At 35.9% G+C, this 26,429-nt stretch overlaps 1 protein-coding gene and 1 long non-coding RNA gene across 4 annotated transcripts; both read right to left on the reverse strand.

Moving 5' to 3' along the window:
* Positions 1 to 2,760: 2,760 nt before the first annotated feature.
* Positions 2,761 to 9,186, reverse strand: LOC116887694. Its single transcript, XR_004386231.1, has 3 exons — positions 8,962 to 9,186; positions 3,726 to 3,963; positions 2,761 to 2,954 (listed from the first exon to the last, which is right to left on the reverse strand). It is a non-coding gene; the product is annotated as an uncharacterized LOC116887694 (long non-coding RNA).
* Positions 9,187 to 10,333: 1,147 nt separating this feature from the next.
* LOC116887690 (rho GTPase-activating protein 20-like) lies at positions 10,334 to 24,834 on the reverse strand. 3 transcript variants are annotated; one of them, XR_004386230.1, is made up of 7 exons: positions 24,367 to 24,831; positions 22,873 to 23,059; positions 22,688 to 22,782; positions 19,241 to 19,478; positions 14,156 to 14,288; positions 12,761 to 12,919; positions 10,334 to 10,354 (listed from the first exon to the last, which is right to left on the reverse strand). XR_004386230.1 is itself a non-coding variant. In XM_032889284.1 (6 exons), exons 1-5 carry the CDS (start codon positions 24,543 to 24,545, stop codon positions 12,855 to 12,857), a joined length of 780 nt encoding a protein of 259 aa, XP_032745175.1. In that variant the 5' UTR covers positions 24,546 to 24,834; the 3' UTR covers positions 10,334 to 10,354; positions 12,761 to 12,854. The 3 variants fall into 3 exon arrangements, 2 of the variants coding, with proteins under 2 accessions (XP_032745175.1, XP_032745176.1); XM_032889284.1 differs by lacking the exon at positions 22,688 to 22,782 and having other exon boundaries at positions 12,761 to 12,897; positions 24,367 to 24,834; XM_032889285.1 differs by lacking the exon at positions 22,688 to 22,782 and having other exon boundaries at positions 24,367 to 24,832.
* Between the last annotated feature and the right edge of the window lie 1,595 nt (positions 24,835 to 26,429).

The raw sequence follows: 26,429 nt of genomic DNA on the forward strand, positions 1-26,429 counted from the left end.
TTAATTTCTTTCTTTATTTCTTCCTTGACCAGGTTATCATTGAGTGAGCATTTGTTCCTTCCATGTATATGTGGCGTTCTTCCTTGTTGTTATTGAAGACCAGCTTTAGCCCATGGTGGTCTGACAGATGCATGGGATTATTTCTATCTTTCTGTATCTGTTGAGGCCTGTTTTATGACCAATTATATGGTCAATTTTGGAGAAAGTACCATGAGGTGCTGAGAAGAATGTATATCCTTCGGCTTTAGGTTAGAATGTTCTATAAATATCTGTTAAGTCCATTTGGTTCATGACTTCTCTTAGTCTGTCTATGTCTCTGTTTAATTTCTGTTTCCATGACCTGTCCATCGATGAGAGTGGGGCGTTGAAATCTCCTACTATTATTGTGTGAGGAGCAATGTGTGCTTTGAGCTTTAGTAAGGTTTCTTTCATGTATGTAGGTGCCCTTGTATTTGGAGCATAGATATTTAGGATTGAGAGTTCATCTTGGTGGATTTTTCATTTGATGAATATGAAGTGTCCTCCCTTATCTTTTTTGATGACTTTTGGTTGAAAATCGATTTTATTCGATATTAGAATGGCTACTCCAGCTTGCTTCTTCAGACCATTTGCTTGGAAAGTTGTTTTCTAGCCTTTCACTCTGAGGTAGTGTCTGTCTTTGTCTCTGAGGTGTGTTTCCTGTAGGCAGCAGAGTGCAGGGTCCTCATTGCGTATCCAGTTTGTTAATCTATGTCTTTTTATTGGGGAGTTGAGACCATTGATGTTGAGAGATATTAAGGAATAGTGATTATTGTTTCCTGTTATATTCATATTTGGATGTGGTTATGTTTGTGTGCTTTTCTTCTCTTTGTTTTGTTTGCCAAGGCGATTGTTTCTTGCTTTTTCTAGGTGTAACTTGCCTCTTATGTTGGGCTTTACCATTTATTATCTTTGTGGCGCCTGGATTTGTAGAAAGATATTGTGAATTTGGTTTTGTCATGGAATATCTTGGTTTCTCCATCTATGTTAGTTGAGAGTTTTGCAGGATACAGTAACCTGGGCTGGCATTTGTGTTCTCTTAGGGTCTGTATCACATCTGTCCAGGATCTTCTGGCTTGTCCCCTTGGCTTCAATCAATTGTAATATTTCCTACTTGTTTAGAAATGTGGTATAAAACAAGAGTCCATTTAGTATGACCAAAGATGAACACAGCAAGTCATTGGTTTATAATAGTTGATAAGTCATTAGATATTGGGCAGCACACACTGCAAGGAAATTCTAGGTTATAGAATAATTGTCATCCTTGTAGATATAAGGCACTGATTGCTAAATATTCTTCACTTAACTCAGTATGGTAAGAATTCTCTTATTACTACAAATTTCAACTTTTAATGTTTCAGACGATAGTCAATTAAGGCTAATTGCAGATGTGGAAAGAAGAAAAATTAAGTAGTCAAAATGAAGGAATTAAAAAACACAATGTTAGCAATATCAATGCACTAGTAAAACAGTGGAAAAAATTCATGTGTCAACAGTTATAGGCATCTAAAGATGACCGTCAGAAGGTTAATTTTTACAGAAATGACCTGCATATGGATTGTCTAATACACACTGTACATCATGGAAACTAAATCACAAACACAAGAAAATGGACTCAAGTTGTATCCATATTTTTAGGATACAAATATCTATAAATAAATACATATATAAAACAATATTGATGAGTTTGTGATTGCAGTGACTGAAGGGAGAAAAGTCAGCCTATAGTGTTATAATTCATTTTTTAATAATGCATAGGTGAAATACCTGTGTGGGGGGAAGGGGAGGAAATGGGGGCTTATGGACAGGAAACCAGGAGGGGGATAACCTTTGAAATGTAAATAAAGAAATATATCTAATAAAAATATTTTAAAAATTTAAAATAATAATAGGAATAAATGAAAACATTTTGAACTTATTATAGTTGGGAGTTCAGGAGGGACCAAGAAAGAGTAAATATAGAAATTATCAATTATATTACTGGAGGTTTTCTCTAAGATTTGCATATCTCAATATTGTATTACAGACCATTTCCACATAGACAATGAATAAAGAATATTTCATGCTGAGGTTTCAGGTTATGCAGAGAGATAAAACAAATATACTGTATGCTTCTGTATATATCTGAGTGTATGTAATGTATAAGGATGAATATATGTGTGTATGAGTGCGTGTGTGTGTGTAAATGTAAAGCATGTTTATTTACATTTGAAAAGAGCATCCAGTATTGGTCTTTCTCAGTTTGTTTTGGCATAAGGTCTCTTTTGATCATTGCTGAACAACATGTCAGGAATATCTGGCCAATAAGCTTCTGTTAACTACTGTCTCCAACTCCCACCTCCATCCAGGTAGAAGCTTCTGGTCTAGAGATGCTTGTGCAACAATACTCAGTTTTGTTTGTGTTCTAAAGTATGTTTCGATGACCCAAATTCATGTCACAAAGCCTGTATCTCAGTTGCTTAAGCACTGATCTTTTCAGGTCATTTTGTATAATCTAACAACCGTGATCCATCTCTAACTTCATCATGTGTGATGATTAAATTTGATTGGTAATGGAATTTTATATAGAACTTTGTATGGAACAGAATTCTGGGCACAATTCTGAGGGATTATTTAATGTCATTAGTTTTGGCTGCACTTTAGAAACTGAGGTGGGAAAGCAAGTACTATAACTGGGCTGTAGAGGCAGAGACAGAAAAATGCCACTTTCCAAAGACTATGGAGAATCATGACCAAGGCACATTGGAGTGTAAGCAATAACACTTTTATTTATTATAACATTTATTATGATAGCATATGAATGCTGAAGCAGGATCTTGTAATAATTGTTCTGCTATGATTAAGTGGAAGGTAGAAGGGAACATTAAAATAGAATGACCTTATAATGTCTTCAGTCATCTTCTACCACTTATATGTGCTGGTTGTTCTGTTCTGTCCTGTTAAATGAAACATAAAATGTCATTGCTAGACAAACATTCTCAGATGATAGATTCACTTCACTTCAGATAAGAGTAATCTTTCAGTATATTTTCTTAACTCTATACAAATAATTACTTGCATTATCAATGTATACAAATTTGAGTGGTACTACCATATTAATCAGGTGCGTTTTAGCCTCTTTATCTTTCTTCACATAGGTTTTGTAATGGATCCTGTGCATTTTAATATTTATGCCAATGCTAAGCATTTGGCAAGATTGTCTCTCGTAGGAAATTAAACAAACATTATTATTTTTGCATTAAAATCAAAAAGCATGTTGACAGTGGTACAGGACTTAAACATGCAGAATCTCTAATGGATGTATAAATTAAAACATTGTTTCTAAATGATCTTATCAAAAATAATAATTTCATATGCATGAATCCTCTATGACTTAAAGACCATAGGAAGAGCGGCAATATTGTGGGATTCTTACAAAGGCTGAATAAATAGTCTGTCATACTTACATGTGGTATATATAGTACACAAGTATTTGTGTGTGTGTGTCTGTCTGTGTGTATACACATAAATTATATATACATATATATTGGTTTGTATATACATATGCATAAATTTAAGTATAATTTAATTAAAGTGTTGGTTAAAAAGTTTTTCCATACTCTAATATCATTTTGTGCCCAAAACTGCTCTCATATTTACAAATTTATGAAATAAGTGAATGATGCCATCCTTCCATTCATTTGATGACTAAATAAATCTTGGCTCACCTGTAGGACCTTCCTCCTGCAGAGCAATGGATGAAATTTTTAATTTTTCACCATTATCACATGTTTTCTTGTTGTGGCCAGCTAGGAATTCTTTCCTAACAGGTGATTTGCCAGAAGAGTTTATTGAATCTGCAGAAGTCTTTAAATCCTCAGATCTTCTGTCAATATGTTTATTAAATATATCATCATTTCCAAATATTTGATGATAGTTGTCGATCATGATTTCTATAATGGACATCTGTAACAACACAAGGCAAAACAAGATTTCACATGGTTTACAAAATTGAAATTTAAAAATGAAATCCAAAACTATGAGGAAAATAACAGTTGCCACAGATAGGAACGCATGATATGAAGTTTCTGAAATGGAGACTCTAAGTTCTCTGCATTTTACCAAAACTTGTCAAAATTTAAGGCATACTGCAAAGAATAGAAGAACTACTTAACCAAAGCAACATTTCAAACCTGATGTGCTGCCAAACACTGTGAGTTAATCTAATTAATGACTGTCTTTAGTTGACATTTTTAGGGGGTAGGGGGATTGGGGGTTTCTGTTGGGATGTTTTGAATGGGATGCCATTCTAGTTCCAGGCATGGCAATACCCTCTTTGTGACAACTTTCTGGTGGCTTAAGTCCCTTGGCCCTCCTGATGAAAGTATGCCATTGCCTATAATTTGGAATTACAAAATACAGGTGCCCATTTTCAGTGTACTTTCTCTGCTACATTTTTGCTTCCCAAGACAAGAGACATCAGGTTTCAGCTTGCTGGTTTTCTTTTTTTTCCTTTCTACAGACATGCTCCTCTGTCATGACATTGAAGTGCTATACTCTTTCAGCATTTCTAAGTCCCAAAGAACCACTTACTTGAATAAGTTTCCTTGGTCATATTGTTTTATTTTTTATTGATTATTTTATTTATTTATATTTCAAACGTTATCCCCCTTCACAGTTCACCTCCACAAACCCTGTATCTCCTCCCCCTGCCTCTATTACAGTGCTCCCTCCCTCACCTATACACTCTGGCCTCAACACCCTAGCATTCCCTAACCCTGGGTCATCAAGCTTCCTTAGGAATAAGCAGCTTCCCTCCTAGTGATGCCAAATAAGGCCATCCTCTGCTACATATTCAGCTGAAGCCATGGGTTCCCCCATGTGCAATCTTTATTTAGTGTTTTAGATCCTGGTGTTTTATTAAGGCAAAACAAATGTGCCTGAGAAAAGAAGTTGGTGAGAAAAGGGAGTTTAATGGAGAAAGTGCCTCCATCAGATTGACCTAATGTATAGAGAAGTCTAAGGGATATTGTCCTGATTAACCTTGGAATTTGTAGGGCCCAGATCTCCAGGATGGTGCCACCCTTGAGCTATTAGTCAGAAAATGAAAGATATGAGGTACAAGGCAAGAGGCAGAACTCCTACTCAGCTTCTACTTCAGTTCTTGAATCCAGGTTCCTGCCCTGCTTCAGTTTAGGCCCTGATATTTCTCAGGAGTTAACTAGTAACTCCAAGTATATCATGGAGTGTAACCTGTCTTCCATAAGTTGCTTTTTATCAGTGTTTTGTCACAGCAATCATAGAAATTATAACACTTCCTAAATTGAGCAACACTGATAAATTACTTTTCTTCTGAGATGATGGCTTAGGTTAAGTCAACTCTACTCATCACATATTTCTTACCAGCATGCAGCTAAGTTTATGTTTGAGCAGTCCTGCACAAGATAGTCATATTTTATATGCAGCTTGTACAGAATAGTTTTGCTTGTTTGTTTGCATGCTTGACCATACAAAAGAATATATTTGAAAAGAACTGCCCATAACAGAAGAATCACTAATAGTTATTATGAGTGAAAACTGAATTTTGTTGCTTCATTTGGACATGTGCTTTGATACAGGCTTGGATTTTACGTTTCCAGGAGCTTGGTAATAAGAAATTACCTATAAAAGGTAGGTTTCTAGTCCAAGCCAAGTTGAGTCCTGGGTGAGAATACTATTCATGTGTGTGACATCACTAATTTGTCCTTCCTGTGGACTTAATCCCTGGAAACTACTAGTTAAAATGTACCCTGCTTTCTTTCATTTTTTACTCTTTTGTTGCCTTTTATCCTTTTCAAAATGTATGTCTGTTTTTTTTTTCTTTCTTTCTTTTTTTCGGAGCTGGGGACCGAACCCAGGGCCTTGCGCTTGCTAGGCAAGCGCTCTACCACTGAGCTAAATCCCCAACCCCCTGTTTTTGTATCTCTTTAAATTCATCATCATGCTCACAAGTAACTCTCATTTTATTTTTCAATCCTTCCAACTATCTCTTGATAACAATCCCCCCTCGCAAAACTTCAAAAATTAAAATTAAATAAAGTTTTAAAATTAAATTAAAAATCAAACAAAAAATTAAAATCCTTTTAAAAAATGCAGTCTGTGAGATGTGTTGTGCTACTATACTATGTCACAAATACCTTTTTGTCCAAACAGGTTTACTTGCAAATGTACATTGAAATAAGTCACTGGTCTGCTTCAAGCCCTCTGGATTTTGCTACACGATCAATACCAGAACCTCCCAGACATGCCTCTTCTTACATATCCTAGCTTGCTGTAGCCTTTAAATCAGTGTGATCCTTCAGCTTTGAATCTGCAGGACCTCCCTCTTCATATGCTCCAGCAGCAGGATCTAGGCCCCCTACATATATGTAGCAGATGTGCAGCTTGATCTTAGGTATGTACCCTAAGTATTAGTGTGCGGGCTAGCTCTGACTCTGTTGTCTACCACTTGATTGGTTTCTTTTAGCTGGGCTGCTTTGCCTAGCTTCAATGGGAGGAGATGCAATTATTCCTGTTGTGAATTGATGTATGAGAGTGAGTTGGTGTTCATGGAAGTTCTGCACGACTAAGATGAAGGAAAATGGAGGGAAGAAGGGGTCGTGAAGATGGGACTTGGAGAAAGGGACTGTAATCAAGATATAGAGTAAATAAATTAGTGAGTAAATATTTTTTTCTTTATTAACTTGAGTATTTCTTATTTACATTTCGATAGTTATTCCCTTTCCCTGTTTCCGGGCCAACATCCCCTCTATCCTCTCCCCCTCCCCTTCAATATAGGTGTTCCCCTTCCCATCCTCCCCCCATTACGGTCCTCTCCCCAACAGTCACGGTCACTGGGGGTTCAGTCTTAGCAGGACCAAGGGCTTCCTCTACCACTGGTGCTCTTACTAAGTTATTCATTGCTACCTATGAGGTTGGAGCCCAGGGTCAGTTCATGTATAGTCTTTGGGTAGTGGCTTAGTCCCTGGAAGCTCTGGTTGCTTGGCATTGTTGTTCATATGGGGTCTCGAGCCCCTTCCACCTCTTCCAGTCCTTTTTCTTATTCCTTCAATGAGAGTCCCCTTCTCAGTTAGTGGTTTGCTGCTGGCATTCGCCTATGTATTTGCTGTATTCTGGCTGTGTCTCTCAGGAGAGATCTACATCTGGTTCCTGTCGGCCTGCACTTCTTTGCTGCATCCATCTTGTCTAATTGGGTGGCTGTATGTGTATGGGCCACATATGTGGCAGGCTCTGAATGGGTGTTCCTTCTGCCTCTGGTTAATCTTTGCCTCCCTATTCCCTGTCAAGGGTATTCTTGTTCCCCTTTTAAAGAAGGAGTGAAGCATTCGCATTTTGATCATCGGTCTTGAGTTTCATGTTTTCAGTGCATCTAACGTAATTCAAGCATTTGGGCTAATAGCCACTTATCAATGAGTGCATACCATGTGTGTTTTTCTGTGATTGGGTTACCTCACACAGGATGATATTTTCCAGTTCCCTCCATTTGCCTATGAATTTCATAAAGTCATTGTTTTTGATAGCTGAGTAGTATTCCATTGTGTAGATGTACCACATTTTCTGTATCCATTCCTTTGTTGAAGGGCATCTGGGTTCTTTCCAGCTTCTGGTTATTATAAATAAGGCTGCTATGAACATAGTGGAGCATGTGTCTTTTTTATATGTTGGGGCATCTTTTGGGTATCTGCCCAAGAGAGGTATAGCTCGGTCCTCAGGTAGTTCAATGTCCAATTTTCTGAGGAACCTCTAGACTGATTTCCCGAATGGCTTTACCAATCTGCAATCCCACCAACAATGGAGGAGTGTTCCTCTTTCTCCACATCCTTGCCAGCATTTGCTGTCACCTGAGTTTTGATCTTAGCCATTCTCACTGGTGTGAGGTGAAATCTCAGGGTTGTTTTGATTTGCATTTCCCTTATGACTAAAAATGTTGAACATTTCTTTAGGTGTTTCTCAGCCATTCAGCATTTCTCAGCTGTGAAATCTTTGTTTAGCTCTGAACCCCATTTTTTAATAGGGTTGTTTGTCTCCCTGCAGTCTAACTTCTTGAGTTCTTTGTATATTTTGGATATAGCCCTCTATCTGTTGTAGGATTGGTAAAGATCTTTTCCCAATCTGTTGGTTGCCATTTTGTCCTAACCACAGCGTCCTTTGCCTTACAGAAGCTTTGCAGTTTTATGAGATCCCATTTGTCGATTCTGGATCTTAGAGCATAAGCCATTGATGTTTTGTTCACAAAATTTTCTCCAGTGCCCATGTGTTCGAGATACTTCCCCACTTTTTCTTCTATTAGTTTGAGTGTATCTGGTTTGATGTGGAGGTCCTTGAGACCTGAGGAACTTAAAACTGCACCTGAATACATTAGTGGTAAAGTAATTGAAAGTATACAAAATAATATACACCAATTTGTCACCTACATACACACACACACAAATATGCACACACACATATGAAATATATATATATACATATACATATATATGATATGTACTTTTATATGACCATTATTTCACTTGATGTGAATATTTAATAATATAATAGTCTAATTACTGTTAAACACAACTATTATATACTCCAAAAATAGGGCTGGAATGAAAAAAAAAACAAGCAAAACCTGGGTAAATAGGATTATTTTAAACTTCACTCTAGTCTTCTTTGACTACCATTATATGTGAAGCATTCTGTTGGCCAAAATCAATATCTATGAAGAAAGAACAAAAGAAAGACTGAAATGATTCACTTATTTTAAACTACATTAACCATCTTTCTTCCCAAATCTTCCTGAAACAGATCAATATATATTCCACTCCACTCCAGAAAATGGAATCCTAGGGTTTCCTTTTACAGAAATGATCTTCCCAAAGTGTTCCTACTTCCTGCATTACAATGAGAATTTTGTTCCCAAAGGCAAAAGTCAGATCCCCTTACCTTTCTTGATACATCACTCCCAAACCATGCGTCCTTTGTAGTCTGATCCCACAAAACATAAGGAGCTATCCGGATAGATAACCTGTTAGTGTCTAAATTATTCGTGGATGAGTCTCTTATTATGACTAATATGCAAATGAGATGCTTTAGAAGGAGAAAGTTTGCCTGAGGAATCTTCAGTAGAAGTCTAAACAAAGAAAAGGGATAATTTTACTTTAGACTATCTGAAAACTAATGTTAGTTACAAAACTAACTATGAAGAAAACAGGGCAAATGTTTTGTAGACCAACTCATAGTATAACCAGAATTCAAAAGAAGTATAATATACAGCTAGAGTACTACATAAAATATTTTCTGCGAATCATCTTACTGTATAAAATCATGGGAACATTTTAAAAGTATGAATGATTTTCTATGTAATAGATATTTGACTGCTTCCTACAGAAGCCAGAGGAAGGTGTCGGGATATTGGTATTAGAATGAATGAGATTGTTGCAGGCCATGTGTGTTCTGTGTATGAAAACACCTAGTGTTATTAAACATCAATCCATCTTCCCAAGCACCATGGAGTGGAGACACATTTAATATCTAATGTAGTATAAATCCATGTAACATTCTTGTGACACTCTAGAACATAAGGAGCAGAAAGCACTCTAGTGACCTTACACAATGCGATTATAAAAGCTTCACTACAGCAAGACAGAGATGCATGGCGCGTGGGTAGCATGTGGAGCTCAATGCTCCTGTTACACACAAAATCATTCTCTGGAGTATTGCACAGAAAAAAGATTCAAAGAAGTCAAAGCTATACCTGACCTAGACTGTTCGAGGTAGTTATATCTGAGAAAGAAGTATTCAGTAATAGCTTCATGTTCTAATCAATGACATATATTTAGCATGTGGTATATTCACAGTAACATGGTAATAATACTAGGATGCAAATAATCCACAGGTATTATACACACCTCCTTCTTTTAATTTGTTTCACACAGGAACTAAACCAATACTCTAGGCTGACCTGCACACAAGGTGTTGCATAGGCTGTCTTCTAAACTGTGACAGTTATAAAGAAGACATCCAGGTGGGATTACAGACATGGTTCAACACTCTAGTTTGAGAAATGAACGTGTTTAAAAAGTGACAATACGTGTCTGTGCTAAGGAAACCTCTTGGCATGGGACATCACTCCAGCTTATAATACTGTAAACACAAGCCTATGTACCTTACAAAAACACTGCTTCTATATTGGTACAGTTCTCCAAGTGCTTTCTGTATCATTACCTTTGGATGTCATTAATTTTTCCAACCAGAGTTCCTTCATCTGGGATGCTTAGTCAATTCTCATATAAGTCAGAAGTCAAGTCTCATATAATTCAATGTTTGCAATGAAGTCCTTTTTTAAAATGAAAATAAAAAAGTAATGGTCAATGTACACTTTAGAAAGAACATGAAAAGCATTTTTGTTTAAAATTAGCAGTTTAGACTAGTGATTCTCAACTTGGGAATTATAATCCATTAGGGGTTCACATATCATATATCTTCCATGTCATATATTCTCTCCATTTTTCTTTATAATTCTTACCAATAGCAAAATTTTAATTGTGAGAAAGCAGCAAAATGATGTAATGGTTAGTAATTACCAAGCCATAAGAAAATATATTACTGTTACAGTATTAGGATGGCTGACAATCATTGGTTGAAAGCATGTTACATAAAAGACTCCCAAACTTCTATCTCCCCAGAATCTTGGATCAAATGTGGAACCTATATGCAGGGCCTTGTGTTATCTTCCCTAAGACTAGAATCAATGAAGCAGTGTCCTAGTTGCTATAGCAATGAAACAAACCTATGGTCTGTTCAAATTGCCTCTCCTGACTTCTAGTCCACACCATGACTTGCAATCATAGATCTGCACTCCACTTCCCAGCCCAAAGCTCTCTCTGCCTTGAAAAACACCAGATGCTATGTGGAATATCCAGACAGGAACCTATCATAACTGCCCTCTGAGAGGCTCCACCCAGCAGCTGACTGAAACAGGCTATGTAGAGCCACAGCCAAAAATTGGATCTTATGGATCAATCTTGTATGGAAGAAATGGGGGAGAGATTCCATGACCTGGAGGAGATAGGAACTCCACAGGAAGAGCTACAGAATCAACTAAGCAGCACCACTGGGAGCTGTCAAAGGCTTAATTAACATCTAAAAATCCTGCAGAAGCTGCAGCATGACCTACAGCACAATTTCTAGCAAATGTAAAGCTCAGTCTCCTTGTGGTTCCCCCAACATGTGGAGCAGGGGCTGTTGACTGTGAAAACCTGTCCCTACCTGGCCTTAGGGGGAGAAGATGTGCTAAACCTGAAGAGAGTTGATGTGCCTGGGTAGGAGGACAAACCAAGGGTCCCAATTCAGCTCAGGGAAGGAAAGAGACCCTGTGAGGGGAGAATAGGTAGGGGGCAGCATACAAGACATAAAATGAACAAACAAAAAAAATGTAAAATGATGACAACGACGATGACGATGATGATGATGGTTTAAAAATCCACCAAAACAATCAAACCAAAACCAAAGTCCTCTTCTTGGAATAGGCAACTATCAAAAAATGACAGCACCCAAAATTAACTCATCCTGACTGTATAATTGTTGAATCTGTACTTTAGGCTCACACAGCGTAAAGCTGTTGTATACACATACACCTTGCTTACAGACCCAGCAGGAATAGTGGTGAAGCTTACTTAATTTACATGTGAGAAGGTCTCACAGTTTCATGTCTTTTTCTTAAAATTTATAAATATTCAACTACTTAAATTTATTTGTAAGCATCAGATTGTTTGAAGAACAGAAACTGTCTTTTGCATGAAATACAACAATGAACTTTCATGCTGTACTAAGGATAGCAAGCCATAAAAATGGAAGAATCCCAGTTGCCCTTGTACCTGTAAATTGCTTTGAATACACATGGTTAAGTTCAGTAAGGTCTTAAGTTTCTGGCAATGAGAATCAGACACACTTGGCAAGCTCAAAGGCCAAGGAAGGATCATTCAGTACCTTTGCCTAATGTTAGTAAGCATAGTTAATCCCAGAGCATTATTTTTACTATTTATATCTAGGCCATAGCTTCACAGACTTCTGAAAGGTGAAATCAGATCATGGCCCAAGTAAAAAAAACAATGATATTTGCTCTAGAGTCACTGCAGCTCCCTGGCAAGTTAGGAGTGTTAGTGTATTAGACAAGTTAAAAGTAGGTTAGGCTAATACTTGAATATTTGACATGGAATTAGAATGGCAATATCTGGCAAAAGTGAAAGTGCTGGATTAGTTTTTGATTTAGAAGGAAAACGACTTCTTGTATATACAAGACAGAGGGTAATATTCAACATCGATAGCCTATTGTAGGTGAGTGTTGGACTTGTCAATTTGAACTGTTATTTTTGAAGGATATCTTTTGGTAAGTATTATTTAATACATTCATTTGATAAAGCACATTTTTACCACCATTATAACTTGTTCAGCTATTAATTCACAGGGTATGTTCAGAGGTGAAATCAGTGGGAATATTTGTAATGCCCAACTAAAGCCCATCTGATATATGAGGATGTTAACTTCCAACAGAAGCTCTTCACCTGTGTCTTTATGATGAATCTTTGGGTTTGTCAGACTTTTACCTGCCATGCCTCTTATCAAGAGGTCACGTGTCCATAGTTCTTAGAAACAGTCATCCCTCCTGTAATCTTAAGGACAGAAAGCACATATGCATCTCTAGAGGGATGCTTAATGTTGGTGACATGAAAACCTTCCTTACCTTCAAGACAGATGCTATTACAAGCATGCATTCTTTAATCCATTCAATGAGTTGTTCACTGTCAATTCTCTCTCTGAGGCACCAGTGTGAATTTTCAGGTAGAATTTCGAATATGTGATCTGATTCTCGTCCTTTCCCTGCAATTATGGATAACATATCCTGTGTGGGATAAGGATGTAGTATTAGAGCTCCACACCTGAAGCACAAATATGTCTTTTATTGTGAACCTGAGCAAGGACAGTTTTGGATGCACAGCTATAACTGAGAGGAATAAAGTAGTCATTGAACTTGTTTCTGTTTTAGCTTCCAAATACATTTTCTTCCCTAATCCATTTTTTCCCCAATTTGTAACATCATGGTTTTGTTGGACTTCTGTTCCCCAAAGCATTTTGGTGAATGGTCCTCTATTACTTTGTGTTTCCCTCTATCAATATCTTTCTCAAGCCTGGCATCTTAAGTAAATGCTGGGACATTTCCCTTCCAGAGATCAACTCACTATTTTACTTACTGTTTGTCCTGGCCTGTATTATGAATCCTAACTTTTGTGTTTTGAAGAAATATTTTTTCACCATATTTCTGAGACTTTTATATCCTTATTCTGTGACTTCTTAATTTCAACTATGTCTACAGATGCTTTCACATTTAAAAACCCAAGCATATTTCTATCATTCTTCCTTAATTTATTCTGTAAACATGACTACCATGCATGGGTTTACTCCACTTTAAATTGATTACACGAATACAAACAAGGTTACCAGAAAATTCTGCTCTAAAATACCTAAGAAATTGGCAGTAATGCTCATGTGTCAGACAGGATAAATTTGTTAACAAACAACATAAATTCCTATCACAGCTATAGTGCTGAAAGAGATGTTGGATACTAAAGATATGTTTCCAAAGAAGTTTAATAACTCATTTAAAATAGATTAAGCCATATTATATGGCATTTAAATATAGTCCACTAGGATAAATGATGTTAATATATATAAAAAAACCAGTGTGTTCATCTAATTCATTGATCATTTAAAGGAAAAGCCTACAGATATTTTTAAGTATTCAGTAATTTCAGAGGCAATGATATTAAGGGAGATTCCAGAGATATGTGGAGTCATAAAGAAGCTGCAAGACTTTACAGTTGGGTAATTAGTGGGGCACTTCCATAGAATTATTTCCTCCAACATACTGGTGGGTTTGAATCTTTGATGCAGTCAGTGCAAAACATGGGAATGGTATTTCTTCTCTTTTTCTTTCAATTACATTATTCAAAATACAGTAGAACTTATTTCTGTTTTAAAATGATCTTACTCTCATAGATCGGTTATCTGAACATTCCTCAGTTTGATTAAATAGCTTACTGAGGAGAAAGGTGCTATAGAAAGCCAAAATGATACTCACAAGTTTTGGAGCAGGCAGCTTTCTGTCGACATAAATGCTTGCAAGATTTTTGCCAAATAAGCATTTCTTTCTTGGTGGTGTTGGATCAGAATAAACTGGTGGCTTGGTATATATATATAGCCTTTCTGTTTCTCTGCATATAAGAAAGAAGGGAAATCATTTTTGAAACTGAACTCTCTTTAACCTTGTATATCATTTGCATTTATCACACCAAATCAAAAAGAGATATGTGTTAAAGTACTAGAAGCATAGAAAACATCAAGTAGGCACATAATAGTCAAAGGCTAACTGAACATAGAAATAAAAATACGAAAAGCTATGAATGAAAAAGACAAAGTCACACATAACGTTAACTACATTAAACTAATACCTGAATTTTCAATGGATATTCTAAAATATAGTGGGCCTGCATCAACGTTCTCCATGTTGTCAAAGAATAGAGATACTAGCCTAGACTTTATTACTGAGCAAATGCATCATTCATATCAACCAAAGAGGAGAAACATTACATAGTTTAAGCACCACTAAGTCATTTCTCATCATCAATCTTGGTCTACAAAAGGCAAACAGCAGGCTGAAGATAACGTACATATACACAAGAGGACAGAAATGATAAATAACCCTGTAGTCATTTGAAAAAGAGGGGGAAAAGTATGTGTCAACAAAAAAAATAACAAAGACCCATAAATACTGCTCATTAATAACCCTAAGCATTAACTGTCTCACACCAATAATATACAGATTATCAGTTTGGGTCAGAAAGCAGGTTTCATCTATCTCCTGCATCCAAAAAATACACTTGTTTTAGATAAAATTGCATACTCGTGTTTACGATGCAATTGCCTATATTTCTTTGTCTAGGTTTCAGGTGCCGTTTAGTTTTCCATGTTCATTGGTGTTGCCTTGTTCAGTTAATGTTTAGGAAGTGATGTTGGTGAGGCTTTATGGGTGAGGTCAAGGGAACATGGCAGAAGACTGGGAGGAAAGGTTTAAAAAATCACTTCTACAATATTGTTTCTCCTAAAAACATCAAGAGTGTTATAAATTTTATCAAGCTTTCAAAGGATAGAATCAAAATGTTACTACAGGATGGTCTAGAATTTTTACTGTTTAAATCTCACTGATTCATGAACATGTGGGAATCTTTCCATTATCTGATATCTGTTCAATTTATAAGACATTTTGTTTTGTTTTGGGTTGAATTTCTTTTTCATTTTTTTCTTTTGTTTTGGTTTTGTTTTTTTAATCACAAAAGCCTTTTATTTCTCGGTTAGAATTTTCCCAAGAAATGTAATACTTTTAAAAGTTACTGTTAATGACAGGTTTTCATTGATTTACTTTTCAGTAAGTTTGTGATTTTTACAAAGAAGGAGTACTCACTCTGTGTGTTAATCTTGTATGTTGCTGCTTTGAAAGAATTTACAAGATATCTGATTATTCTTATGGAATATTTAGGCTCACTTATGTTTACTATCATATGATTTTCAAAAAGACATACTTTGAATTCTGCATTTCTAATATATGTCCCCTTGGTCATATGCAGTTTTAATATTATCTTACTTGTTTACATATGCTGTATGAAACAAGAGTAAATTGAGTAAGACCAAAGATCAGCAAAGGAAGCCATTGGTACCATAATATTTCATAAATAACTTGATGAGGGGCAGCACACGCTATAAGGAAATTCTAGGTAATAGAATCATTATCATCCTTGCAGACATAAGGCACTCACTGTTAAATATTCTTCAATTAACTCAATATGGTAAGCATTCTTATTGCTAGAAATTTCAACTTTTGATGTTTTTAGACTATTGTCAATTAAGGCTACTTGCAGATGTGGAAAGAAGAAAACTAAAGTAACCAAAAAGAAGGAATTGTATATTTATATAACATTTATATCATATTACTTTAGGAAAATGAATTTATCTTGTCAGAGAGGAGTGACAATGTGTGACTTGGACAAGTCAAAGGACCTGCACGGATGATCCTAAAGAGAAATAACAAGATACCAAATGTTGAACTTTAAAAGCATACTTAGGAATAACATTTTTTTCTGAGAAACCAAATGAAAGACCCAGAACCATGTTCAATTCTATGGTAAAGAAAATACATTTAAGTCTAATCAAAGAACAGTTGTTTTGAACTGAGCTGTTAGTGTCACTTATTGAACCTATTCTGCTATCTTGCCATGCTGGTTATCATCGTACTTTATAGGTATTACAGGTGGGTACAACTATCAATTGCTTCCCTAACGTGTCAACTTGCCTACTGTTTTATCTACCTTAGAACTTTGACTTAAACCTAGAGGCTTCTAAGACATATCCAGGTAGATTGCGGAGATTCCTTGTAAGATTTATTTGGCAACTGGCACTCAAGCCACCAACCTTGAGAGAAATCCAAGTGCTACCTGACGCATCCATATTTTGGGGGAAAGCCACAGGAAGTTCTTTAACAATTTGTAGAATTTCTCTCACCAGGATTGAAATCATGGCTGGAGCTAGAAATCTAGTCCGATTTATGTAGCTAGTTTGGTCATACACTTTAAAATTGATGACATTAATTTAATAAATTAGCGACGTTCCTTACAGCATTTAAATATTAGTCTTATATGTACCAACAATTGGGGCCATCATCCTACACCAAAGAAGCCTCTTTGTATAGAAAATGGAGACCATTGAAGAAAACAAAAACTTGGACACAATGAAGAGATAATTGCATTACGAAAAATCCAGCACCAGTGAATACATGTACATTAGAGCTAAATGCTCTGTAGCTCAGGGACCATTGTAGAGGGCTTACAAATACTGTAAGACCCAGCATACTTGAAAGTCTGTTTTGAAATTGCCTCTCATAAAAATAGGTGCAAAATCACAATAATAGCAACGTCAATGCAGTGTTAAGGCAATGGTCAAAATTTCGCTTGTCAAAAGTTATAGGCAGCTAATTATGACTGACAGAATATTAATTTTTCCAGAAATGACCTGCATATGGATTGTCTAATACACACAGTATATCATGGAAACCATATTCACAAACAGAACAAAATGAACTCAAGTAATATTCATATTTGTAAAGATATATATATATATATATAAAACATGTACAAAACATTATTGAAATGAGTATGAAAGTGCAGTGACTGTGATGGACTTAAGGAAGAAAAGTCAAGCTACAGTGCTATAATTCAATTTTTGATAAAATTTAAAATAATACTAGTAATAAATGAAAACATTGTAAACTTACAGTAATGGGAGTTCAGGAAAGACCAAGAACAGCAAATATGGAAATTATTAATTTCTTTACTGGAGGTTTTCTCTAAGATTTCCATTTCTCAAATTTGGATTACAGACACTTTTGAGATAGACAAACCATGAATAAACAATATTTCATGTTGAGGCCTCAGGTGATGAAGAGAGATATAACAAATATGCTGTGTGCTTCTGTGCATTTCTCAGTGTATGTAATGCATGCATGTGTGTGTGTGTGTGTAAAACACATGCAGATCACATCACTGGTGATATATATTTAGAGATTAATAAGAGCTTTGAGCTTATTAACATATGAGGAGTCTCCAGTATTGGTCTTTCTCTCTATCTCTTTTTTTTTGGGGGGGTGTCTTTTGATCATTACTGAACAATATGTCAGAAATATCTGTCCAATAAGCTTCTGTTACTGTATCTGACTGCCATCTTTATTCAGGTAGAAACTTCTCGTTTAGAGATGATTGTGCTATAATACCTATTTTTGTTTGTTTTTTTAATGTATGTTTTGATGACCCAAATTCATGTCACAAAGTCTAAATCTCAATTGCTTTAGACACTGGATTATCTTTTCAGGTCATTTTGTATATTCTAAAACCATGATCCACCTCTAAGTTCATCATGTGTGATGATTAATTTTGATTGTTAATGGAATTTATTTATAACTTTCTATGGCACGGGATTCTATGAAGAATTCTGAGGGATTATTCAGTGTCATTAGCTTCTGGCCACACATTGGTAACTGAGGTGGGAAAACTAGTATTATAACTGGGCTGTAGAGGCAGAGACTGAAAACTTTTCCAAAGACTATGTAGGACCATGAACAAGGCACATTGGAGTGTAAACAATAACCCAATTTAATAACATTTGTTACAATAGCAAACAATATGAAATATGCAGCATAAAGTAAGTACAATGAGTGAAAACTATTTGTAACTAATACGGTGAAATATAAAACTAACATAGGATCTTGGAATAATTCTTCTAATATGATTATATGGGAGGTAGAAGGGAACATTAAAATATAATGACCTTAGGCCTTCTTAAATCATCCACTACCACTTATATGTGGTAGTTTTTCTGTTTTGTCCTACCAAATGAAACATAAAATGTCATCATCAGACAAATATTCTCAGATGATAGATTCACATCACTTAAGATAAGGGTAATATTTGGGTGTATTTTCTTAACTCTATAGAAAGAATTACTTCAGTTAAAAATGTATTTGAATTTGTGTGCTACCACCTGATAATCAGGTGAGTTTAACCTCTTTATCATACTTCTCATAGGTTTTGTAGTGGATCCTGTGCAAATATTTTTACCAATGATAAGATTTTGACAAATATTGTTTCTCATAGGAAATGAAACAAACATTAGTATTTTTGTGCTAGGAAACCAAAGCATGTTGACAGTGATGCAGGGCTTAATCTTGCAGAATGTTTAATCAATTTTTAAATCAAATCATTTTTTCTAAATGATCTTATCAAAAATAATAATTTCATATGCAAGAAATTCTCTAACGTAAGGATCATGGGAAGAAAGGGGGGAAAATATAGCAGACAATATTGGTGGATACTCTAAATAAAGAATGTGTCATACATACCTGAATGATGTATCCAGATGTATTTCAGTATATGAACACATATATATATCTGTGTGTGTATATATATATGTATATATATGATGTTTAAAAACTTTTCCCATACTCTCTCAAATAATCATTTTGTGTCCCAAAACTTCTCTGATATACACAAATTTATGACATCATGAAATGATTTGATCAAATGATTTCATTCATTTGATGAATAAATAAATCTTGTCTTACCTGTAGGACCTTCTTCCTGCAGTGCAGCATATGAAATATTAAGTTTTTCATCAATATCATTGGTTTTCCAGTTGTGGCCAGCTATGGCTTTTGTCATAATAGGAGATTTTCCAGAATAATTTATTGATTCTTTGTATGTCTTTAAGTCTTCAGACCTTTTGTCAATGTGTTTACTAAATATATCATCATTTCCAAATATTTGATCATAGTTGTCAATCATAATTTGTATAAGAGACATCTGTAACACCACAAGGCAAAAACAAGATTGTCATTTCACATAGTTTACAAAATAAATTTAAAAATGAAAAGAAATACTAGGAGGAAAATTACAGATAGGAACCCATGCAATGAAGTCTCGAACTGGAGACTCTAAGTCTTTTGCATCTTTATACAACTTGTTAAAATTTCATGCATATTGCAAAGAACAGAAGAACTACTTAACCAAAACAACATTTCAGAACTGATATGCTGCAAAAAACTGTGAGTGTACCAAATTAATGACTGCTGTGTGTTACTTTTTTGTGTGTGGGTGGGGGTAGCTGTTTATTGTGATGTTTTGAATGGGATGCCTCTCTAGTTCCAGGCATCGCAATACCCTCTCATTGACAATTTTCTGGTGCCTTGGTCTGCCTGGTGAAGAGTGCCACTGCTTAGAATTTGTAGTTACAAAAGGTAGGTGCCATTTTCAATGTACTTTCTCTGCTACATTTTTGCTTCCCAAGATAAGAACCATCAGGTCTCAGCTTCCTGTTTGTTTTTTCTTCTTTTCTGCAGTCGTGCTCCTCTGTCATGACACTGAAGTGCTATACTCGCTCAGCATTTGTAGGTCCCAAATAACCACCTACTTCAATAAGTTTCCCTGGTCATGTAGTTTTATTTTTTATTGTTTATTTCATTCATTTACATTTCAAACCTTATCCCCCTTCACAGTTCCCTTCCACAAATCCTATATCTCCTCCCCTGCCTCTATTGCAGTTTTCTCTCACTTGACCACACACTCCTGCCTCAACAACCTAGGCCATCAAGCCCCTCAGGACTAAGCAGCTCCCCTCCTAGTGATGCCAAATAAGACAATCCTCTACTACATATCCAGCTGGAGCCATGGTTCCCCCATGTGCACTCTTTGGTTGGTCTTTTAAATCCTGATGTTTTATTAAGGCAATAGAAATGTGACTGAGAGAAGTTGGTGACAAGAGGGAGTCTTAATTGAGAAAATGCTTCCATCAGATGGACCCATTGTATAGTGAAGCCTAAGGGATATTGTCCTGATTAACCTTGGAATTTGTAGGGCCCAGATCTCCAGGATGGTGCCACCCTTGAGTTATTAGTCAGAAAAAGAAAGATATGAGATACAAGGCAGGAGGCAGTGCTCCTACTAGGCTTCTGCTTCAGTTCTTGCCTCCCTGTTTTATTTTTGGCTCTGACATTTCTCAGTATTTAACTGGTAACTGCAAGTATATTGTGGAGTGTAACCTGTCTTCCATTAGTTGCTTTTCATCAGTGTTTTGTCACAGCAATTGTAGAAAATTATGACACTTCCTAAATTGAACAACACTGGTAAGTTACTTTTCTTCTGAGATGATGACTTAGGTTAGGCAAACTCTATTCATCACATATGTTTCTTCTCAGCATGCACCTAAGTTTATTTTTGAGCAGTCCTGCACAGGATAGTCTTATTTTATATGCAGATTGTACAGGATAGTTTTGCTTCTTTGTTTTCATACCTGACCATACAAAAGAATATTTGAAAAGAACTGTCCATAAAGGAAGAATCTTTAATAGTTATTAAGAGTGAAAAATACATTTTATTGTTTCATTTGGACTAAACATGCAGTTTGATATAGTCTTGGATTTTAGGTTTCCAGTACCTTGGTAATTAGAAATTAACTAAAAAAGCTATGTTTCTAGTTCAAGCCAAGTACAGTCCTGAGCAAGAATCTTATTCAAGCTATCCCTTGGGCTATCATCCTCCATTGTGAGTAACATCATGATATCTTCTTTCCTGTGGACCTAATACCTGGGAGCTACTAGTTAACATGTACCTTGCTTTCTGTCATATTTACATTTTCTTTATCTTTTATCCTTTTCAAAATATGTGTCCTTTATTAATTCTCTGAAATTTCTAATCATGCTACCAAGTAACTCTCATTTCATTTTTCAATCCTTCAATATATCCCTTGGAAACAATCCCCCCTCACTACATTTCAAAAATTAAAATTAAATAAAAATTTAAATTTAATTAAAAAAATTAAACTAAAATTTAAAAAAATTAAAAATACAGTGTGTGAGATGTCTTGTGCCATAAGTGGTCACACATTATACCCTCTTGTCCAAACAGATTTTCTTGCAAATGTATAGTGAAATAAGTCTGGTTTAAGCTCTCTGTATTTTACTATACTCTCAATACTGGAATGTCCTGGAGATGCCTCTCCCTCTATATCCTGGTATCTTGCTGTAGCCTTTAATCATTGTGATCCTTCAGCTTTGAATCTGCAGGATCTCCCCCATCATATGCTCCAGCAGCAGGATCTAGGGCCCCTATATATATGTAGCAGATATGCAGCTTGATCTTCAGGTATGTCCCCTACCAGTTGTATGTACACATGCAAACTCACACTCACGCACACACACATATGTCCCCTAGCCAGTATGCAGACTGGCTCTGACTCTCTAGTCTACAACTGGATTGCTTTCTTTTATCTGGGCTGCTTTGTATGACTTCAGTGGAAGGTGATTCACTTATTCCTGTTGTGAACTGATGTATGAGAGTGGGCTGGTGTCAATGGAAGGTCTACACTACTGGGGTAAAGAAGAATGGAGGGAAAAACATGTTGTAAAGATGGGACTTGGAGGAAGGGACTGCAATCAGGATATAAAGTAAATAAATGAGTGAAGAATATTGATGTATATGTGTTTATAATAAAATTAACAGCTACAGTATACCTGAGGATCATAAAACTGTACCTGAAATAGGTTAGTGCTAAAATAATGGAAAGCATACAAAATAATATACACCAATTATTCATCATTACATATGTATATACATATACATATACTAATACATGCACATGTACAAGTACACTTACACGTATATGTACACATGCAGACACACACTCATACACATACACACATATATGTATACACACACACACATACACAAACACATATATGCAATGTGCTTTAATATGACCAGCAATTCACATGATGTGAATATTTAGTAATATCATGGTCTCACCACTGTGAAACACAACTATTCTATACTCCAAAAATAGGGCTACAGTGGAAAAAACAAACAAAACCTAGGTAATCCAGATCTTTTAAAATTTCACTCTAGTCTTCTTGGATTACCATTATATGTACAGATTATTGTTGGCTAAAACATCAATATCTAAATCAATATCTAAGAAGAAAGAAGGAAAGAACAGTAGAAAGAAATGATTAACTTACTTTAAACTACATTAAAAATCTCCCTTTCCAAATCTTCCTGAAATAGATCAATACATATTCTACTGCACTCCATAAGAATGCAATCCTAGGGTTTCCTGTTAGAGAAATCATCTTTGTAAAGTATTCCCAATTACTGAATAACAATTAGACTTTTGTTCCCAAAGGCAAATTTCAGATCCTCTTACCTTTCTTAAGACGTCACTCCCAAATAATGAATCTCTCGAAGTCTGACCCCACAGTACATGTGGAGCTATGCGCAGAGATAACCTGTAACTGTCTAAATTATTCATGGAAGAATCTTTTATTATTACTAATACACATATGAGATGTTTTAATAGTATAAAGTTTGGTTCTGGGATCTGTTGCAAAAGGCTAAACAAAGAAAAAGGAGAATTTTAGGTTAGACCATCTTGAAAATAATGTAAGTTAGAAATCTAACTACAAAGAACAAATAGGGTAAATGTTTTGTAGACCAACTTATAGTATAATCAGAATTCAAAAGAAGTAAGAATATATAGCTAGAGTATTGCATAAAATATTTTCTGCAAATCACTTTTCTGTACAGAATCATGGAAAAAACATTTTTCAAATTATTTATGAATTTCAGTGTACTAGATGTATGACTGCTACCTACAGAAGCCAGAGGAACATGTCAGGATCCCTGGTAACAGAATGAATGAATATTGTTGCAAACCATGTATGTTCTGTGTGTGAAAACATCCAGTGTTATCAAACAGCAAACCATCCTTCTTGCCACCATGGGGACACATTTAATATCTAATGTATTATGAATCGACGACACACCCTTATAACAATCTAGAACATAAGGAGCAAAATCACACTCATGACTCTACTCAATGCCCTGGTATTAGAATGAATGAAGATTTTTGAAGACCATGTGTGTTCTGTGTATGAAAACATCCAGTGTTATTAAACAGCAAACCATCTTTCCAAACATCATGGAGTGGAGACACATTTAATATCTAATGTAGTATGAATCCATGTAACACTTTTGTGACACTGTAGAACATAAGGAGCAGAAAGCACACTAGTGACCCTGCAAAATGCAATTATAAAAGCTTCGCTACAGCGAGACAGAGAGGCAGGGCTCCTGGGTTGCAATGGGAGCTCAAAGCTCTGGTTAAGTATGAAATCATTCTATGGAATATCACACAGAAAAATGATTCAAAAAAGTCAAAGCTATACCTGATCTAGACTTCTCTAGGTAGTTATAGTTGAGAAAGAAGAATTCAGTAAGAGATTCCTGTTCTAATCAATGACATATATTGACCATGTGACATATTCACAATACCATGGTAACAATTCTAGGATGCAAGTAACCCACAGGTATTATACACACCTACTTCTTTTAATTTGTCTCACACAGGAACTAAACCAATACTCTAAACTGACCTGAACACGAGGTGTTACATAGACTGTCTTCTAAATCATGACATTTATAAAGGAGAAGGCTCCCAGGTAAGATTACAGACATGGTTCAACACGCTAGCTTGAGAAATGGGAATGTTTAAAAAGTGACAATACATGTCTGAGCTAAGGAAACCTCTTGGCATAGAACATCATTCCAGCTTATAATCCTGTAAACACAAGCCTATGTACCTTACAAAAGCATTGCTTATATATTGGTGTAGTTCCCCAAGTGTTTACTGTATCATTACCTTTGAATGGCATTAATTTTTCCAGCCAGAGTTCCTTCATCTGGGATGCTAAGCCAATTTTCATAAAAATCCAAGGTTAGTAAGCTTCCATCAATGTTAATAATAAAATCATTTTTTATTGAAAATAAAACAAAAAAAGTAATGGTCAATGTACATTGTAGAAAGTACTTGAAAAACATTTTTGTTTAAAATTAGCAGTTTAGACCAGTGATTCTCAACTTGTGGGTCATAATCATTACGGGGTCACATATATTTTCCATATCAGATATTCTATCCATTTTTCTTTATAATCACATCAGGAGCAAAATTTGAATTATGAAGAGAAGCAAAATGAAGTAATGGTTAAGAGTCACAAAGCCATGAGAAAATATATTAGTGTTACAGGATTAGGGAGGCTGAGAATCATTGGTTGAGAGCATACTTCCCTAAAAGATTCCCAAACTGCCATGGCTCCAGAATCTTGGCTCGAAAGTGGAACCTATATGCAGGATCTTATTTTTTCTTCCCTAAGACTAGAATCAATGAAAGAGAGTCCTAGTTGCTATAGCAATGAAGTGAACCTACCATCTGTTCAAATTGCTTCTCCTGGCTTCTAGACTACACCACTCCTTGCAATCATAGATCTCCACTCCACTTCCCAGCCCAAAGCTCTCTCTGCCTAAAGGAAACCATCTCCTACTCCTACATGGAATATCCATACAGGAGCCTATCATAAGTGCCCTCTGAGAGGCTCCATCCAGCAGCTGACTGAAATAGGATATGAAGAGCCATAGCCAATCTTTGGATTTTATGGACCAATCAGAGACTTTAAGGAAGACATGGGGGAAGGATTCCACACCCTAAAGGAGATAGGAACTCCATAGGAAGAGCTACAGAATCAACTACACAGGACTACGAGGAGCTACCAAAGGCTGAATTACCATCTAAAAAGCCTACAGAAGCCGTACCATGACCTATTGTACATTTATAGCAAACGTAAAGCTTAGTCTCCATGTGCGTCCCCCAACATGTGAAGCAGAGCTATCTGCATGCTCTTGACTTGAAACTCCTCCTCAACTGGCCTTAGGGGAGAAGATGGTCTAACCCTGAACAGAGTTGAGGTGCCAGGGTAGTAGGATAAACCAGGGGCCTGTAACTGGCTCAGAGAAGGAAAAAGACTTTGTGAGGAGAGAATGGAGGGGTGTCAGTATAGGAGACATAAAATTAACAAATAAATAAATGTAAAATAATAATAATGATTATAATGATGATGATGATGATGATGATGATGATGATGAAAGTAACTAATAAAATAAATGAACAAAACAAAGAAACAAAGACCATAGTCCTCTTCTTGGAAATAGGCAACTGTCAAAAAATGGCAGCATCAGAAATTACCTGATCCTAACTGTATAATTTGGTGAATGTGTAGAGTACACACAGAGTAAAGCTGTAATATACATGTAGACCTCTGCTTACAGACCACCTGGAACAGTGATGAAGTTTCTTATATGTTTTCCACGTGAGAATGTCTCAGTTTCATACCTTTTTCTTAAAATTGGTAAATATTCAACAATATAAACTAAGTTGTAAGCATCAGTTTGTTTAAAGAACAGAAATGGTCTTTGTTCATAAAATACCACAAATAACTTTCGTGTTGTACTAAGGGTAGCAAGTCATAAAATTGGAAGAATCCCAGGTGCTCTTGTACCTGTAAATTGCTTTGAATGAACATGGCTACCTTCAGTCACTGATCTTAACTTTCTCCCCATGATGTGGTCCCAAGTTTCTGGCAATTTGAACCAGACACACTTGGCAAGCTCAAGAGCCAAGGAGGAATCATTGGGTACCTTTGCCCAATGTTACTAAACATAGTTAATCGCAGAACATTATCTTTTCTCTTGATGTCTGGGCCATAGGTCCACAGTCTTCTGAGAGGTGAATTCAGATCAAGGCCCAAACAGAAATAAAACAATGATATTTGCTCTAGACTCACTGCAGCTCCCTGGCAAATTAAGAGTGGTAGACAGGTTAAATGTAGCTTAGGTTAATTCTTGACTACTTGACATGGAATTAGAATGTCA

Source organism: Rattus rattus, chromosome 18 (assembly GCF_011064425.1).
Source record: "Rattus rattus isolate New Zealand chromosome 18, Rrattus_CSIRO_v1, whole genome shotgun sequence".
Classification (NCBI taxonomy): Eukaryota; Metazoa; Chordata; class Mammalia; order Rodentia; family Muridae; genus Rattus; species Rattus rattus.